Consider the following 17,928-nt stretch of genomic DNA (forward strand, 5'->3'; position numbering starts at 1 on the left):
ATAAAGTTAAGGTTGTGTCTCATGTTACATCAAGCGTGAAGCATAAGCTCTACATATGCAATATTGTTGTCAGTACATTGGCCTACATCATATTTTCTACCTTATCTCCTGAGTGTGAATTTTCAAGTACCTTGCAAGTTCAAGCACATTGATTTAGTCGTAAACAGATTACAGAAACTATCAACTTAACTTTTTCGAAAATCATGTATGCTTCAATTTCATAAAGATCATAATGAAGAAGAAGGCATGGACTTGTAAAAGGCAAAATCATCCAACAATGGTGTGGGGGTTGGGGGTATTGCTGTATTCATAGGCCGTAGCAGTCGCGGGGACTACTTTTGTATTCGAACCTGACTTGAGGGACTTCGACATAATTAGTATTCCCACAGCACGATGAAGAATCCTTGATCGCATCCCACAATATTAGTTGTACACCTTGATGTCATGAACCACCCGCTAAGCAACGCTTGCAGCTGACGCAGCCAAAAAAATCCACAGCAGTGAACTGTAAAATGATCCGACCAGTGTGGAACAATACAGTTATACTCGTTTTGCTGATGTCGTGAAATGTGCATTCTATTCAAATCGATAGCTTTTGATCTGTCACAGGTTCTGTCCCGCCAACAATCTGATAGTTGGATCTCACATTCTGACATTGTGACAAGAAGGTATTATGTTAATCTACAATTTCAAAAGATGAGGCATTTTGATATGGCACTGGTGAAGAAAAAGGTTACCTCTAGCAATGAAATGTAGTAGAAATCCTCCATATGCTGCATGAGAGCACTTCCATCTCGAATTGATCGGAATATGTTAATCTCTGTGTTTAATATCTTTTCGATGAGTTCTTTCTCTCCTCTCATCTGTTCCACCACAAAATGAAAAAGGATGCAACATTAGCATAACGTACAGTCGGAAAAACCAACCTGCAATGCTTACAAATGGTAAAGAAAATTTCTTTATAATCTGGTAGTTTATTACCAAGCCATTCCAAAAGTTTAAGTTGCTGAACAGTGGACCACCAATAATTTTTTGCAAACTAAAAGCAATAACGGAAATATCAAAGGGAAAACGTGAGGAAAGTGCGTTGGAACTTGGGATCTCCCGCTTTCATGTACAATCCATACCAAAAGCTTTAAGTCGAGGGGCAAAGTCCGGCAGTAATTTTGTAAATCCCACCTAAAGAAATCCCAAATTTACATTTTGATGCATCCTGTAGAATAATGGAACAAAGTTAGGAATTGATTCTACTGTAAATATAGAGTAGATTAGATTAGATTATATTTGATTAATTATGGAATTTAGCTAAGATTTAGTCCTAATTTTGTGGTGATTGATTTGTGTCCTTTACTTGTATAAATATTGTATTCGGTGGAAATAAGATTAAATTCTTCTCTCAAATCTTCATGGTATCAAAGCCTACCCTCAAAACCCTAGCCTTCTTCATCGTAAAAATCAGACAGAACCTACCCTCAAAACCCTAGCCTCCTTCATACATGGCCGCTGAAACAAAAAGCCCAACTCGTGAGATGACCTCCAAAACAGAACCGACTTCAGCGGTGAACCACGCAGGAGTCGAAAACTCTTCTCTGTTTATCACATGTCACAAACTCAACGGGCATAATTTTCTCCAGTGGTCGCAGTCCGTATGGATGTATATTTGTGGGAAAGGCAAGGACGAATATCTTACGGGGGAAGTCACTGCACCTGAGAAGACAGACCCAAAATTCAGAGTGTGGAAGATTGAAAACCACATGGTAATGTCTTGGCTAATCAATTCAATGAATAATGATATAGGAGAGAATTTCCTACTCTATGCAACCGCAAAAGAAATATGGGATGCCGTTGAAGGAAACATACTCGGATTCCGAAAACACCTCAGAAACATTTGAAATTGAAGCTGCACTCCATGACCTCCGACAAGGAGATCTCTCTGTTACCCAATATTTCAACACTCTTTCTCGACATTGGCAGCAACTTGACTTGCTTGAAGTTCACTCCTGGACATGTCCTAATGATACAGAGTTGTATCGGAGAATTGTGGAGCAGAAACGCACTTTCAAATTCCTTCTTGGACTGAACAAAAATCTGGATGAAGTCAGAGGGAGAATAATGGGGACCAAACCTCTTCTAAAGATCAGGGAAGCTTTCTCAGAGGTTCGTCGTGAAGAAAGTAGGAAGAAGGTTATGATGGGAACTCAAAGCCCTGCCCCATTACTTGAAGGATCTGCCCTTGCAGCAAGAGGGCCTTCACCAAATAGCTATAGTGAAAATCGCCAGCAAAAGGGGAGACCATGGTGTGACAACTGCCAAAGACCTGGACACAATAGAGAAACATGCTGGAAACTTCATGGAAAACCAGCTGATTGGAAGCCACGTAAAACATTCAAGGAAAAGGAAAGTCGTGCCCATTATACCACTGCTGCAGAAGAGACACCAGCCCAAATTGAAAGCTGCCCCTTCACTAAAGAACAACTTGATATGCTCCAGAAACTCCTACATCAAAATCCTGCGAGTAATCTAACTTCTGGAACAGGAATGTTGGCACATAAAGGTAAATTATCAAATGCCTTTACAGTGAATAAGCAACACGGTCAACAATGGATTATTGATTCTGGAGCTTCAGACCATATGACGGGAGATAGAACTGTATTTCATGACTACAGCCCCCGTAATGAGAATTATACAGTTCGTATCGCTGATGGATCTCTCTCAAAAGTTGCTGGAATAGGTTCAGTCATGGTTGCAAAGGATCTGAATCTGAATTCTGTCCTTCATGTTCCTAATCTGGATTGTAATTTATTATCAATCAGCAAATTAACTCATGATCTCAATTGTGAAGCTAAATTTTTCTCCAACTTGTGTGAATTTCAGGAATTGGATTCGGGGAGGATGATTGTCAGTGCTGAGATGAGCTCCGGACTCTATTTCCTCAAGGTTGACACTCCTCGCAGAAGACAAGCTCAAAATGCAAGTTGTGTGTCATCTAAGAGGATTTATTTAACTAAATAACCTCCGTTTGACCATGATTTGGAAATATAACATTCTCAATTTTTTTTCTTTGTTTTGTTTTTGCATTTCCTTTGTATTTGAAGGTTATTTTGCAAATTTTTTTTGAAAAAAGGTCATAAATCAAAAAATTTGGTTGACCAAGGTCATTTTTCAAACTCTCCCTCATCTAAGAGCCAGCCAAACTTAGGTCCTCATGTCAATAAAGATAGTGAAATCATGTTATGGCACTATCGTCTAGGACATCCAAATTTCTTTTATCTAGAAAAATTGTTTCCATCTTTATTTATCAATAAAAATCCCAAATATTTCAGTTGTGAGACTTGCCAGTATGCGAAACATACTCGTAGTAGTTATCCCAGAATTTCATATATACCTTCTCACCCTTTTGCCATGATTCATAGTGATGTATGGGGTCCCTCAAAGGAAAAAAATATAACAGGAGCTCGGTGGTTTGTATCATTTGTAGATGATCACACCAAATTGACTTGGGTATTCTTGATGAAAGAAAAATCAGAAGTTGGTCAAATTTTTCAAAATTTCACTTTCATGATTCAAACTCAATTCCAAACCAAAATCCAAGTCTTGAAAACTGACAATGCCAAAGAATATTTCACTTCAGCTCTTGGAAACTTCCTCTTGAGTCAGGGAATAATCCACCTAAGTTCTTGCGTTGATACCCCACAACAAAATGGGATTGCTGAGAGGAAAAATAGGCATTTGTTGGAGGTAGCAAGGTCTCTCATGTTCTCCACTCACGTGCCTAAACATTACTGGGGGGAAGCAGTTCTTACAGCCACATACCTCATTAACCGAGTGACATCCAGAATCCTTAATTTCCAAACACCTCGTCAATCCCTTCTCCAAGTCTTTCCACATACAAAAATCATCTCAAACTTGGATCCAAAAATATTTGGGTGCTCTGCATTTGTTCATATACATCGGCAACATCGCAGTAAATTGGACCCCAAATCCATCAAATGTATCTTCATAGGGTATTCCTCACACCAAAAAGGATATAAGTGCTACTCTCCGATTACCAAAAGGGTTTATAACTCTATGGATGTAACATTTTTTGAGCACCAATCCTTCTATACCAAAACTGTTATGCAGGGGGAGAATTTGAGAGCATATCAGTTTTTTGAGACCATAAATCTTGAGGATCACTCACCATTATCTTCCACTCCTTCACCTTTCAGTTCTCTGCCCATTATCAGTGGTCAATCTGAAGTTATTGATAAAATTTCAGACGTTCCAGCAACCACTATACCTGAAAGTCATCTTTTTACAAGCCCATCTAAAAATCAGATTCCTAGCCATTCTCAAACAACGCAAACTGCAAATAATGAGCTTCATGTTTACACGAGGAGAAGAAGACCCGAGAGGATAATAGAGCAGCCAGCTCTTCCCACATTTGACCAGGAATCTCAGCCGAGTTCAAGTCCTTCTCAAAGTCACTCAGGTACAGAAGCTACTGGTCAGTTTGGTCTTGAAAATCCAGCACCTTATACTGATGATTTGAACATTCCAATTGCTTTGAGGAAAGGTGTTAGAGTGTGCACTAATCATCCTATATGCAGATTTGTTTCTTATGATGGATTATCTTCTTCCTATCAAGCTTTTGTCACTACGCTTGATAGTGTACAGATTCCCGATTCCATCCAGGAGGCCCTGGAGAATTCAGAATGGAGAAAGGCAGTCAATGAAGAAATAAAAGCTTTGGAAAAGAATGGCACATGGGTTATCTCTGATCTTCCTCATGGAAATAAACCGGTTGGATGTAAGTGGATTTTCACCATTAAACACAAGGCCGATGGAAGTATTGAGAGATTGAAAGCTCGACTTGTAGCCAAAGGCTTCACTCAATCTTATGGAGTAGATTACCAAGAAACTTTTGCCCCAGTGGCCAAACTCAACACTATTCGAGTTCTTTTTTCTCTTGCAGCTAACTTGGATTGGCCTTTACATCAACTTGATGTCAAAAATGCATTTCTCAATGGAAATTTGGAGGAAGAAGTTTATATGGAGGTACCCCCAGGGTTTGAAACATCTTTCAAGGATAACAAGGTATGCAAACTCAACAAGTCCCTGTATGGGCTTAAACAGTCACCTCGAGCATGGTTTGGCAGGTTTGCAAGTTCAGTAATGAAACAAGGATACATTCAATGTCAAACTGATCATACTCTATTTGTTAAGTTCTCATCAAACAAGAAAATAGCAGTCTTGATAGTGTACGTAGATGACATTATCTTAACAGGTGATTATGATGAGGAACTTTCAAAAATGAAGAAACATTTAGCCGAGGAATTTGAAATCAAAGATCTTGGATATCTCAAATACTTTCTTGGTATGGAGGTGGCTCGATCGAAGAAAGGCATATTTATCTCTCAACGTAAATACGTCCTAGATCTACTCAAAGAAACAGGCATGCTTGGATGTAAACCAGCAGACACTCCGATGGACTCTACTAAGAAGTTGGGAACCGAAGAGGAAAGTGCACCTGTTGATAAGGGAAGCTATCAGAGACTTGTAGGACGCCTTATCTACCTCTCACATTCTCGACCTGATATCGGATTTGCGGTTAGTGTTGTAAGTCGATTTATGAACAATCCAAGAGAAGAACACATGGAAGCTGTGAAGAGAATTTTGAGATATTTGAAAATGACACCAGGGAAAGGACTGATGTACAAAAAGAATAATGACAGAAATGTTGAAGTTTTCTCAGATGCAGATTGGGCAGGAGACATATCAGATAGGCGGTCAACATCTAGATATTGTTCCTATGTTTGGGGAAACCTTGTGACCTGGAAAAGTAAGAAACAATCTGTAGTTTCAAGAAGTAGCGCAGAAGCTGAGCTTAGATCTCTGACTCTGGGTGTTTGTGAAGGAATATGGATACATCGATTGCTGGAAGAATTGGGGATATCTACAGGAAAACCTATCAAGATGTTCTGTGACAATCAAGCTGCCATTAGCATTGCAAAGAACCCTGTGCATCATGATAGAACGAAACACATCGAGATCGATTGATATTTCATTTCAGAAAAAGTTGAGAAGGCAATTATACAATTGATCCATATTTCTACAAAATCACAAACAGCGGACATACTCACTAAAGCTCTTCCAAGAACTAACTTTGAAGAACTTAGTCACAAGCTGTGCATGTACAATATCTATGCCCAGCTTGAGGGGGAGTGTAGAATAATGGAACAAAGTTAGGAATTGATTCTACTGTAAATATAGAGTAGATTAGATTAGATTATATTTGATTAATTATGGAATTTAGCTAAGATTTAGTCCTAATTTTGTGGTGATTGATTTGTGTCCTTTACTTGTATAAATATTGTATTCGGTGGAAATAAGATTAAATTCTTCTCTCAAATCTTCAACATGAAAGATTTAGTTGCAGCAATCAGCTTTACATTCCTACTAAGTTAACTTGGACAGGACAATATGCAGTATGCACATCAAAACGTACCAAAAATGTTTGAGTTCTAACAATTATTTACACCAAAAGAAACCTCAGGAATATGTAGGGAAACCCATAGATTTGGTCTGGGTATATAAACAAATGCCGGAGTTTGAATACTAAATAGCATCATCCTTGAATGCCGGTAGATGTATGATTACACTACTTAAAACCCTGTTCTAAAACATGGTTTACCAAACCTCGTGATCGTCTAAGTTTAAGAAACCTCAGGAACTAGCATTATTCAAACTTCAGGAGTGTTCATGTAACTAGATAAAAATCAGGGTGTTATAATTTATCTTTTACTATAATTTTGGTCGAGTGAAGTTAACATCATTTGTGGAGAAGAATGAGCGAGTAACATACAAATTCACTGACAAGAACATCAGGTGTTGCTTCGCCAATAACATCGCCTCTGTATCCTTCCTCCAAAAGATCAACAAATTCCTGTAACATTGTATCATACAGTTTCCTCAAAATCGGAGGGGAAAGGTAAACTTGTTTGAAACTAAACGATGATGGATTCCAACGGTCTTTGCAAAAAGTTTATTTATGTCTTGGCGCGACTACTATTGTAAATTTCTTGACGCTTCAAAGCAAACTTTCGAATATCTTTACAGTCCATTACTCACCATTGCATTTCTAGGAGCTCCCGCTGCCAGATATATAGGTTGAGCTACATGGCAGTAGCCCATCAAACGTGGAACTGTTGGGATTATGTCCCGGTGGTTTACCACTCGTCAACTATCCTTCACTTTCTGCCATCAGAGAAACAAATGAATTAAAAAATCGTCAAGCAACTCTAACGCAGAGCCATCAGTCATTTTACTAAGATTTTTAAACAATTTCAGAATGGAAGACTAGCTACATATAATATTTCAAATAATGTCAAGTCTGTCTAAAGTTGGTTGAAAAGTACAATAACCTCGTTGTATATTTCAGCAAATCTTTTTGTTGACAGACCATATCAAAGAAACATGAACAAACAAAGAACATTCTATTGACTGTATTAACAATAATTCTTTTCTCTATGAAATAACGTTACAAGGTGCATCATTATATACACAACAAGCAAGCCTAAATTTAATGACAGAATATTAGCTATCCTAAAATAACTCAACACATAAGGTAAAAATATTTCCTAATAATTCTGTACAAATAATATATTTACTTCCATTTCTCAACACTCCCCCTCAAGTTGGTGCAAAGATATTCAACATGCCCAACTTGCTCGTGAAATCTTCAAACTTAGGTCGAAAGTGACCTTTAGTTAAGCCATCAGCAATCTGCTGATCAGTAGGAACAAAAGGCATACATATCACACCACTTTCCAACTTCTCCTTGATGAAATGACGGTCAATCTCAATATGTTTAGTTCTATCGTGTTGGACTGGATTATTTGCAATATTGATGGCTGATTTGTTATCGCAGAACAGTTTCATTGGAACTTGTACTTCTAACTTTAGTTCTTCAAGAACTCTCTTAAGCCAAAGTAGTTCACATACCCCATTTGCCATAGCCCTCAGTTCAGCTTCAGCACTACTTCTTGCCACAACATTTTGTTTTTTGCTTCTCCAAGTGACCAAGTTTCCCCAAAAGAAAGTACAATATCCTGAAGTTGACCTTCTATCCACCGTTGATCCTGCCCAATCAGCATCTGTAAAACACTCTATGCTCTTTTGACTACACTTTTTGAACAATAAACCTTTTCCAGGAGTACTCTTCAAGTATCTCAAGATCTTGTAGACCGCCTCCAAATGCTCCTCATAAGGTGAGTGCATGAATTGACTCACCATGCTCATAGCAAATCCAATATCGGGTCGTGTGTGAGAAAGATAGATTAATTTTCCTACAAGTCTTTGATATTTCCCTAACTCCACTGGAGTTCCTTCAGTCACATTTCCCAATTTCAAGTTCGGGTCTATAGGAGTATCACTGGGTCTGCAGCCGGTCATCCCAGTTTCTTCAAGTAAGTCTAGGATATACTTCCTCTGTGAAACATAAATTCCTTTTCTCGATCTGGCAACTTCCATTCCCAGGAAATAACGCAAAGGACCCAATTCCTTGACCTCAAATTCTGATGCAAGGCATTTCTTTAGTCTGGTTATTTCAATGTCATCATTTCCTGTTAAGATTATGTCATCGACATACACGATCAGAACTGCCACCTTTCCATCACTGGTATGCTTCACAAACATCGTGTGATCTGATTGTCCTTGGGTGTAGCCATGTTTCTTGACTGATCTGGAGAATTTTTCAAACCATGCCCGTGGCGACTGTTTTAGTCCATAGAGGGACTTTTTTAACTTGCATATTCTTCCTCCAAATTGATCTTCAAAGCCAGGTGGAGCATCCATATATACTTCCTCTTCCAACTCTCCATTAAGAAAAGCATTTTTTACATCCAACTGGTGCAGCGGCCAATCTAGATTCACAGCGGCAGAGAGTAAAATTCTGATTGTATTCAATTTAGCTACAGGAGCAAAAGTTTCCTGATAATCAATTCCATATGTTTGAGTAAATCCTTTGGCAACAAGTCTGGCTTTATACCGCTCCAATGACCCATCAGAGTTAAGTTTCACATTGAACACCCATTTACAACCCACTGTTTGCTTTCCTTTCGGTAAAGGCATTAGCTCCCAGGTTGCATTCTTTTTTAACGCTGTCATCTCCTCAAGCACAGCCTCCTTCCAATGTGGAACAGATAGAGCCTCCTGTATAGACTTAGGAACCTCTACACAATGCAACTGAGAGATAAAGCTGGAATAGGATTTAGAGATATTCTGGTAAGTCTTATGGTTAGACAAAGGATGTTGGGTACATGCTCTAGTACCTTTTCTAAGTGCGATGGGAATATCCAGGGTGACAGGGGGCTCAATAATATTATGAGATAGATCAGAGTTCTTACCTGGATCAGGAGAGACTAAGGCATCAGATTCTTTCCTCGGTTCAAACTCATGGTCGTGTGGAATCATGGGGCCTTCTTTCTTCCTTTGAGGTTGTCTTCTCGCATAGACATAGTCAAACATTTTCCCAGTTTCAGTTTTTTGATGAGTGGACCCTAACTCTGGTGCTGGTGGGTCTAGACTCATGTGTACATCAACAAGGCTAGGACTCATGTGTACATCAACAAGGCTAGGAAACGAATCTTCAAGTAGATTCTCCCCCTGAAGAGGAGTAAAATAGGCTTGTGACTCAAAGAATGTGACATCCATTGTCACCAAGAACTTTTTTGTTCGAGGATCAAAACATTTATATCCTCTCTTTGTAGGGGAGTATCCTACAAAAACACATTTTAGTGCCCTAGGATCCAATTTATCTCGATCATGCAGATGAACAAATGCTACACATCCAAACACCCGAAGCTGTAAATCAGAAGCTAAATGTGACGTGGGAAAGCAATCTTTAAACATTGATAAAGGGGATTTAAAATTAAGGATTCTAGATGGCATTCGATTAATTAAATAGGTAGCAGTAAGAATAGCCTCTCCCCATAAGTACTTGGGTACTCCAGTAGTGAACATGAGAGACCTAGCCACTTCTAGGAGGTGCCTATTTTTTCTTTCTGCTATACCATTTTGTTGGGGAGTTCGGACACATGAACTTTGATGAATTATCCCATTTTCATGAAAAAATGCCCCTAGAAGTTGATTAAAGTACTCTTTCCCATTATCACTTCGAAATACTTTGATATTTTTCTGAAATTGTGTTTGAACCATAGTATAAAATATTTTAAAAACTCGTTCAGCTTCTGCCTTTTCAGAGAGTAAGTAAACCCATGTCATTCGTGTATGATCGTCAATAAATGTGAGAAACCATTTTTTTCCAGAAATTGCATGAGTTTTAAATGGTCCCCAAACATCACTATGAACAAGAGAAAAAGGTGTAGATGCTTGATATGATCGTGCTGGAAAAGTGGTACGATGATGTTTGGCATACTGACACACTTCACATTGAAATTCAGAAAAGCTTTTATTCTTAAATAAAGCTGGAAACACATGTTTTAAATATGGCAAGTTTGGATGGCCTAGTCTACGATGTAACAACATGATATTATCAGTACTTGAACTTGGTTCCATGCTAGATTGTTGTGCTTGTCCATGCGAGTCAGACTTCTCAAAGTAGTAAAGTCCCCCTTTCTCCCTAGCACTGCCAATCATCATCCCCGAGTCCGAATCCTGAAAATTCACATGAATTTTGAGAAAATTTAGCACAACAATTAAGTTCTCGAGTTAACTGACTAATCGACAATAAATTACAAGACAGATTGGGGACATGAAGAACATTGTGAAGATTCAAGGTTTCGGAAATAGTGATTGACCCTTTTCCAGCTATTGGGGATAAAGAGCCATCGGCTATTCTTATTTTTTTGTTTCCTGCACATGGGGTGTAAGAGAAAAACAGCCTAGATGAACCTGTCATGTGATCAGTAGCCCCGGAATCTATAATCCATGGATTCTCGGATAAAATGCATGTAGAAAAGGCTATATGTTGAAGCATATTACCTTGTTGAGCTAGGGAACTAGAGGGTGGCACTGAGGTGGATTTAGAAAACTGTGTAGATTGGAAAAGTTTATACAATTGGTCTAGCTGTTCCTTACTGAAAGAAGGTGTCCCTGCGGTGGCAGCAACTTCATCCTCGGTTCCAGATTGGTTGGCTCTCGACTCACGACCCTTTGACTTGGGAAATTTTGGCTTCCAATTTGGTGGTTTACCATGCAAATCCCAACAAATTTCCTTTGTATGGTTTGGTTTGCCACAGTATTCGCACCTGATTCCCTCTCCTTTTTGGCCTGGTCGAAGCTGCTGGTTGCCAGGGAACCTGCTAGTATTTTTGGACACCAAGGCAGAAACTTCAGTCGCAGGAAAAGTCTTGTCGTTTAACATGACCCTGCGTCTGCCCTCTTCTCTTCTTACTTCAGCAAATACTTCACTAAGTGATGGCAAAGGCTTCTTCCCCAGAATTCTGCCACGAACATCATCTAGTTCTCGATTTAGTCCAGCAAGAAAAACATATACTCGATCGTTCTCCATGCGCTTCTGGTATTTAACGCTGTCATTCTTGCATTCCCAAGTATCTTCATAACACAAATCTAACTCTTGCCATAGAGTTCGCATCTCGTTGTAGTATTCAATCACACTTTTTTTCCCTTGTTTTGAATTCCACAGCCTGGTTTTAAGCTCAAAAATCTGAGAGGAATTCTCCAAATCAGAGTATGTGTCCCTCACGGCTTCCCAGACATCCTTCGCAGTGGGCAAGAATAGATAGGTTTTCCCAATCGGCGGATCCATGGAGTTTATCAGCCACGCAATCACCATGGAATTCTCGGACTTCCATGAATTCCACTTTGGATCTGTTTTCTGCGGTTCTTTTGTATCTCCCGTCAGATATCCCAGCCTTCCTTTACCATCGATAACTAATTTTATGGACTGAGCCCATTCTAGAAAATTTTTTCCATTCAATTTATGAATGGTAAGATGGACCAATGAGTTTTCAAGCCCATTAGGGTTTACTGCATACTGCTCTTGTATTTTTGGGCCCATAACCTGGTTAGCGTCTTCCGAGCCCTTCTCTTCCCCCCTTCCAGACATTTTCGCGTCTTCTCAGGCCTGCAGGTGCTTCGGATTTGATGCCCAGGTGTGATCGCCTCTTCACAAGGTACGCACAACTGTGATTTTTTCCCTAAAAGGATTGTTTCTTCACCAGGTCCACGTTGTCAAAGCCTTACGTGATACCATGTTGACAGACCATATCAAAGAAACATGAACAAACAAAGAACATTCTATTGACTGTATTAACAATAATTTTTTTCTCTATGAAATAACGTTACAAGGTGCCTCATTATATACACAACAAGCAAGCCTAAATTTAATGACAGAATATTAGCTATCCTAAAATAACTCAACACATAAGGTAAAAATATTTCCTAATAATTCTGTACAAATAATATATTTACTTCCATTTCTCAACACTTTTATTTCCGACTCTAGGAGACCCAAAATTATACATGGTCACGGAAATAGCTCCACGCCTAATCCGTAGACAAAGAGTGTCAATAACACATCCGAAGTTCCAAAACTAAAATAAAAAAGAGGACTGAGTCTGAGTGATATATAATCTATTGAGCGGAAGGAAGAGGAACTAACTTGGACAATTGACTTGACGACAATTCAAGAGCCAAAAGAGTAGCCAATGCACCCCCCAAACTATGTCCAGTCACATATATATGCCACTTCGGGAGCATCTCCAAAGAATCACCTCTAACATATAGCACATGTAAGATGATGGCTATTCAGAACAAGAGCAACATTTAAGAGTTAAGTTTTTTCCTGTACTTCCAATTCAAAGTGGCAGTCCTTAATTATGCTTTTTTGCAAGTTGCCTATGAAAAGTAATATAATTAATTCGACACAAATTTGGTTGGCAGATCAAGAGTTTGGGTCTTCAAAAGAGAACACTCCAGATAAGAAAAATGGGATATACCGGTAGTCAATAGCCTGTTTAATGAGCGAGATCAATCTTGTTCTAACTGAATCATAAGCACTCAAGAAGCCACTATGAACCTGCAGATTTATGAAGCAATTGTGAACAATTGCATGCCAATATCCGTGGGTCCAATAAATGCAGTTGCCAAACTGAAGCTAACAACCTAAATAGTACCTGTACTTCTTGCTTAAAATCACCACCTATCCTTTCAGGATTTAGCCTGTAGAAGCAGTACAGAAGATCAGCAATAGTAACTTTAAGCAGTATCCAAGATTCCAAATATAATGCTTCTAAAGGCATCATTGTCATCAGAAATTTCTCAGGTAAGTACTTCACATTTATTTACAACAGGTTCAGGTTAATGGATTGAAGAGAAGCATTTGACACAGCAAATACGTGATTGAAAGAAAACAAAGCAGGGTTTTTTGTTAAATCAATGCATTACCCCGCAGGAACTAGCATCAAATCTGTCCGCAGATCCTTCCAGCTTGTCTGGATGGAAAAAATGTCAGCACATCAGCAAGGAAAACAGACCAAACTTGTTGCACTGATCGGCAAAATAGCAAACCTACTTGTTCTGTTCCCCTGAAAGCTATGACCAATCTTTTTGTTCTGGGATCTCGCCAAATTGCTACCTGCATCCCTTATAAAGTACATGATCACTAAAAAGTCTAATTTCAAATCATATCACCATGTAACCAAAATACAATGCATTTATAAATTTGTAAGTGGGGAAAATATACTTAAAAAGAGTCCTATGATGATGTGTTGGATGTCAAGCAGAGCGGTGTGGTGGCAAAATAGTTGAAATAAAGGCGAAGCCAATTATATGTAGTTTTTTGTCCACAGAGCAAAGCGTTTAAGAGATGTGGCAGTGAAAGTCACACAGAAATCATTACTCATTATTGATCTACCTCATAAATAAGAGAATGACAAAAGGTGCATAAAGAATATACTCAAACCTACCTGAGTGTCTGTAGAAACATTATCCAAGAAACAAATTTTTTCGAATTCAGATTTAAAGAATGTCGGATGTCCCAACGCATTGGCTAGCATAGCCCAGGCCTCCATGGCACTCTCTGCTGTTGAGAAAAGTTCCCGCATCTCTTCAGCTTCTTTTTAGTCCAGTACCAATCCATTTGGCTGACTTGCTAATTCACTCTCCTTGTCATCAACTGGCATATCTTCTTTGACATCAAACTTTCCTGTAAGGTCAGCTCCTTGGCTTAATTTAGAAACTGCAGCATTTATAACCATCAATGCTCCCAAAATGGAGTCCGTTTGCTGTAATAAATCTTGCGTCACCTTCTTAATATCTGGTAAAGTTATCAGAGCGTTGTTACTGGGAATCAATCCAGTCATAGTACCAGTATTAGCTGTCTCTGGATTAGTTGGAGTCGCAAGTCCAGACTCGATATAACCTATCTCAACAATTTCTTGTGACTGCAAGCCAATTTTATTCAATAACTCAAAACCATCCCACTTTATTTTCTCCGGGATCGGAAGACCAAATTTTTGCACAACATTTTGGTTAACAGAATCCGCGAGTTCCTTCCAGAAATGTTTATCGGGATGTGAAGACTCTTGATTTGTCTCATTTGCGGAATCCTTTGGATTATTATTCAGAATTGAAGAGATGTTTGTCTTGATATTAGAGTCACCAAACATTTTTTTACCCGAAAACCAATCATTCTGAGTATATGAATCATTAAGTGACTTCAGCTGTACAAAGGCAAACTGCACAAATTCCCGCACTTGTACTGTTTTGGAACCACCCGCAATCATCTTCAATGCAGGTTCAAGACCGTTTTTCTGGAGAAATTCCGTGAAAACGGGAATCTTCCACCATTTTTTTTTTCATCGTCAATTTCAGCAAAACTTTTGTAGTTTATCTGAAACACGTTGATAAGAAAAAGTACAGAGATGTATATTACAGCACGTCTAAGGACCCATTACAGCTGTTTAGTTAAAGCATTTCAGTATCTCGTTCTAAGTCTCATTAGTTAATGTGGGAACAGTTTCATGCTTGCAGAGATCAGTAAAAAATTAAAAGCAATCGAACAGTTGTATAGTTGCATCTGGAACTCAATCATTATGCACCCTGAAGATTGGCTTAATAATCTCAGTTTTCAAGCAACTTACCTCAAGTTGTATCTTTCCACCACCGCCCATTCCTTCCAACTCGAGATTCACTTCATGTAAATTTCCTATCAAAAGAGAAGTCCCACTGATACCAAGCTAAAAAATAAGGTTCCTACACTCAATTTTTTCAAGCATATCCAAATTCGCAAATGCCAGAATATGAACCTCATATCGTGAATTGGTTGCCATATGAGGTTATACTTGATTTTATCAGTAAAATACAGATTGTTACACTATAAGCTTTACAGTTGTGGCAAATTCAACGACTATGCAGCTTATATAGAAAAATGGTTACTAAACTGAGCCAAGCTCATCTGATCATAGGTGGAACAAAAAATAATTTACATGCATTCCTGTTTTAGTAACAATGAGTTAAAGTGGCGTCATTTTAGGTAGGGTGATCAACACTGGACATGTAACAAACGTGGTGTATATCATACCATCACATATCTTTTCCAAATCAATGCCAGCATTCCCCATGCGTTTGTGGGGAGTCACAAGATTTGCATCCCAAGCTGCAACCTGAATACTTGATATTAAAAAAGTTTAAATTTTAATAGAAGAATTACCTCACATTACAAACCAGCACTGTGAAATGATCTTACATAAGTACCAATCATGAGTATTTTTATTCTTTCCATACAATATTTAGCATAACGACATCCCAAGGACAAAAATACAAGCAAGCACACAACATGCTGTTGATAAATTAACCCGAGGACAGATAGATTAAGTACATTTTTTCTCCTGATCATTTTTTTGGCCTTTACAACACTGAAATAAATGATGAGGTTATAGATATTCAAAACAAAGGAGGTTTGGCCATTAGAATGTTTTGAGGATGAGCTATCAACATCAACGCAACGCAAATTTTCCCCACGACAAAGTATACTACATTATATTTAGCAATATCCAGTGAAAGACATGCACAGAAGATGTGGGTGAAGGAAAGAAATTAATTTCGCAAATATGGCATCACTTTTCTTAACATAGAAAATAGGTTTCATACCAGTAGGATAAATATTTGATCAATCTCCCGTGTATGCGTAACAGCAAGTTCGTAGATGATTCCAGGGCAAGCATAATTTCTCCGTTTTTCTATGGGAGCAAACATATCAACTAAACAATATACGGCAGTTCCCAAAAGAAATCACTCCATAAAGAGAAAATGGAAAGTTGAACACAGAATTTATTTCAACCTGAAGATTGTGCATTGGTGATTGCTTGATATTCAAAATAAACTCCTCATTCCAACTGGGTTCTTTCGTCCTGACACATTTGATAAAGGATAAAATAATCCAGGATAGACTTTGACACTATCGGAATACATAATGCAACAAATATGGCAGTTACTGATTCTATAACCAGCCCAGTATCACCTCCCGATGACTAAAAAGATAAATAGTAGTAGACTGTTGATAGACATCAACTAGGACATGGTGTTCACTCCATATCCGATCGTGCTCCCAACCACCATTTTCTATCTGGTAGAAGTGAACAGATAACTTCAAAGATTAATTAAATTTGGGTGACCAGAAGGCCAAAAATCAACAACTTTCATGAAAATTGTTACTTATTTTGAAAATTTTTACTTATTTTTATCCATTAGGTGAATATGAGGTGTGTCAAGCAGTGATGGAGGTACTATAACTATTGAAAAAAGGTATGCAGAATTATAAGAATTTTACGCCCATTTGATCTTGCTTTTGACTTCCTGACAATCCAACTGCAAGACCACATATGGATCACTAGTTCCCTGAGAAACAAAACAGCAATAATCATCTCATTAAATCAAATAAAGAGACGAGGACGGTTTGAAATTTGGGTAAATGATGTCGTAACTCAAGGAGTTAAAAATTGATGAATATGATGGGTCTAACTATTTACGTTTTCATGTTTAAAGAAATACTGCAATTAGCCTACCCATGGATCCATGGCAGGAAAGTTGAAACCTTTCTTTAGCTTTAGGAACAATTGACCATCATAAATTTCACGGGTAAATGACCTGAAAATAACGAGGGAGATTTAGAGATTTGAAAGACAGCTTTTTAAGAATGTGAAAGCCATAATTTTGTTACGTAGAAAAAAGAATTTCCTTATTACAAGAGCCGCAAGACTGTAAGATTTGTTTATAACTCTTATGCCAATATAGTGATGCAAGGATAAGTATAAACCATGACAAGAGACCTGATGGAAAGCCTTAGCAATTCATATTATCTAAAGACGTCTCAGTTGAATTCCATATATGCCCCACTATAGCTATCAAGAATTACAAAAGTTTTAAAGTCAATGAAATTCCAAGGACCGCATACTCTGAAAGGAACACTGTCTGGCAATTAGCTGCATCCGTCTCGCGCTTACCCACATTTTCATGTCAATAAAAATAGAAAATAAGAAGAAGCGTCTAAATGAACCCACCTATTGGCTTCAAATACGTGAAAGGACTAGTAAGTTGTTTGACAAGAGAACACAAGAGCCTGATAAATGTTCCTCAAAATCCTTAATGATGAATGAAATACTAAAAAATGAACTTAACAAAAATGAACTCAAGATGAGACTAGTAAACAATCATCAATCTTTAATATGGTGGGATTCCATCATACCCCAAAGTTAAGAACCTTGATGAGCAGACACGGGAACTTCAATCGTGTTTAAATTAATGAACTTTAGTGGCAAAAATAGCATGCATTTGTGAGATATTTATTCCAACTGGTCTGTCACTTTATGTTGACAAAGAATTCACAGCAAAACGAAGACATACAAGGAAAACAAACATCACATAATCAAAGAAATTACAGATGGAGTTGCGTAAGCTTCAAAT

The 17,928-nt window shown here is 38.2% G+C and overlaps 1 protein-coding gene and 1 pseudogene across 1 annotated transcript; one reads left to right on the top strand and one right to left on the bottom strand.

Moving 5' to 3' along the window:
* Positions 1-5: 5 nt before the first annotated feature.
* On the bottom strand, positions 6-17,473 carry LOC140860348 (uncharacterized; annotated as a pseudogene).
* On the top strand, positions 1,840-2,821 carry LOC140860634 (uncharacterized). Its single transcript, XM_073263637.1, has 2 exons — positions 1,840-2,731; positions 2,814-2,821. Exons 1-2 carry the CDS (start codon positions 1,840-1,842, stop codon positions 2,819-2,821), a joined length of 900 nt encoding a protein of 299 aa, XP_073119738.1.
* Positions 17,474-17,928: the final 455 nt, after the last annotated feature.

Source organism: Henckelia pumila, chromosome 4 (assembly GCF_033568475.1).
Source record: "Henckelia pumila isolate YLH828 chromosome 4, ASM3356847v2, whole genome shotgun sequence".
Classification (NCBI taxonomy): Eukaryota; Viridiplantae; Streptophyta; class Magnoliopsida; order Lamiales; family Gesneriaceae; genus Henckelia; species Henckelia pumila.

Excerpts from the sequence above, each read along its gene's own strand:
- LOC140860634 (XM_073263637.1), top strand. The coding sequence starts at position 1,840 with ATGCCGTTGAAGGAAACATACTCGGATTCCGAAAACACCTCAGAAACA.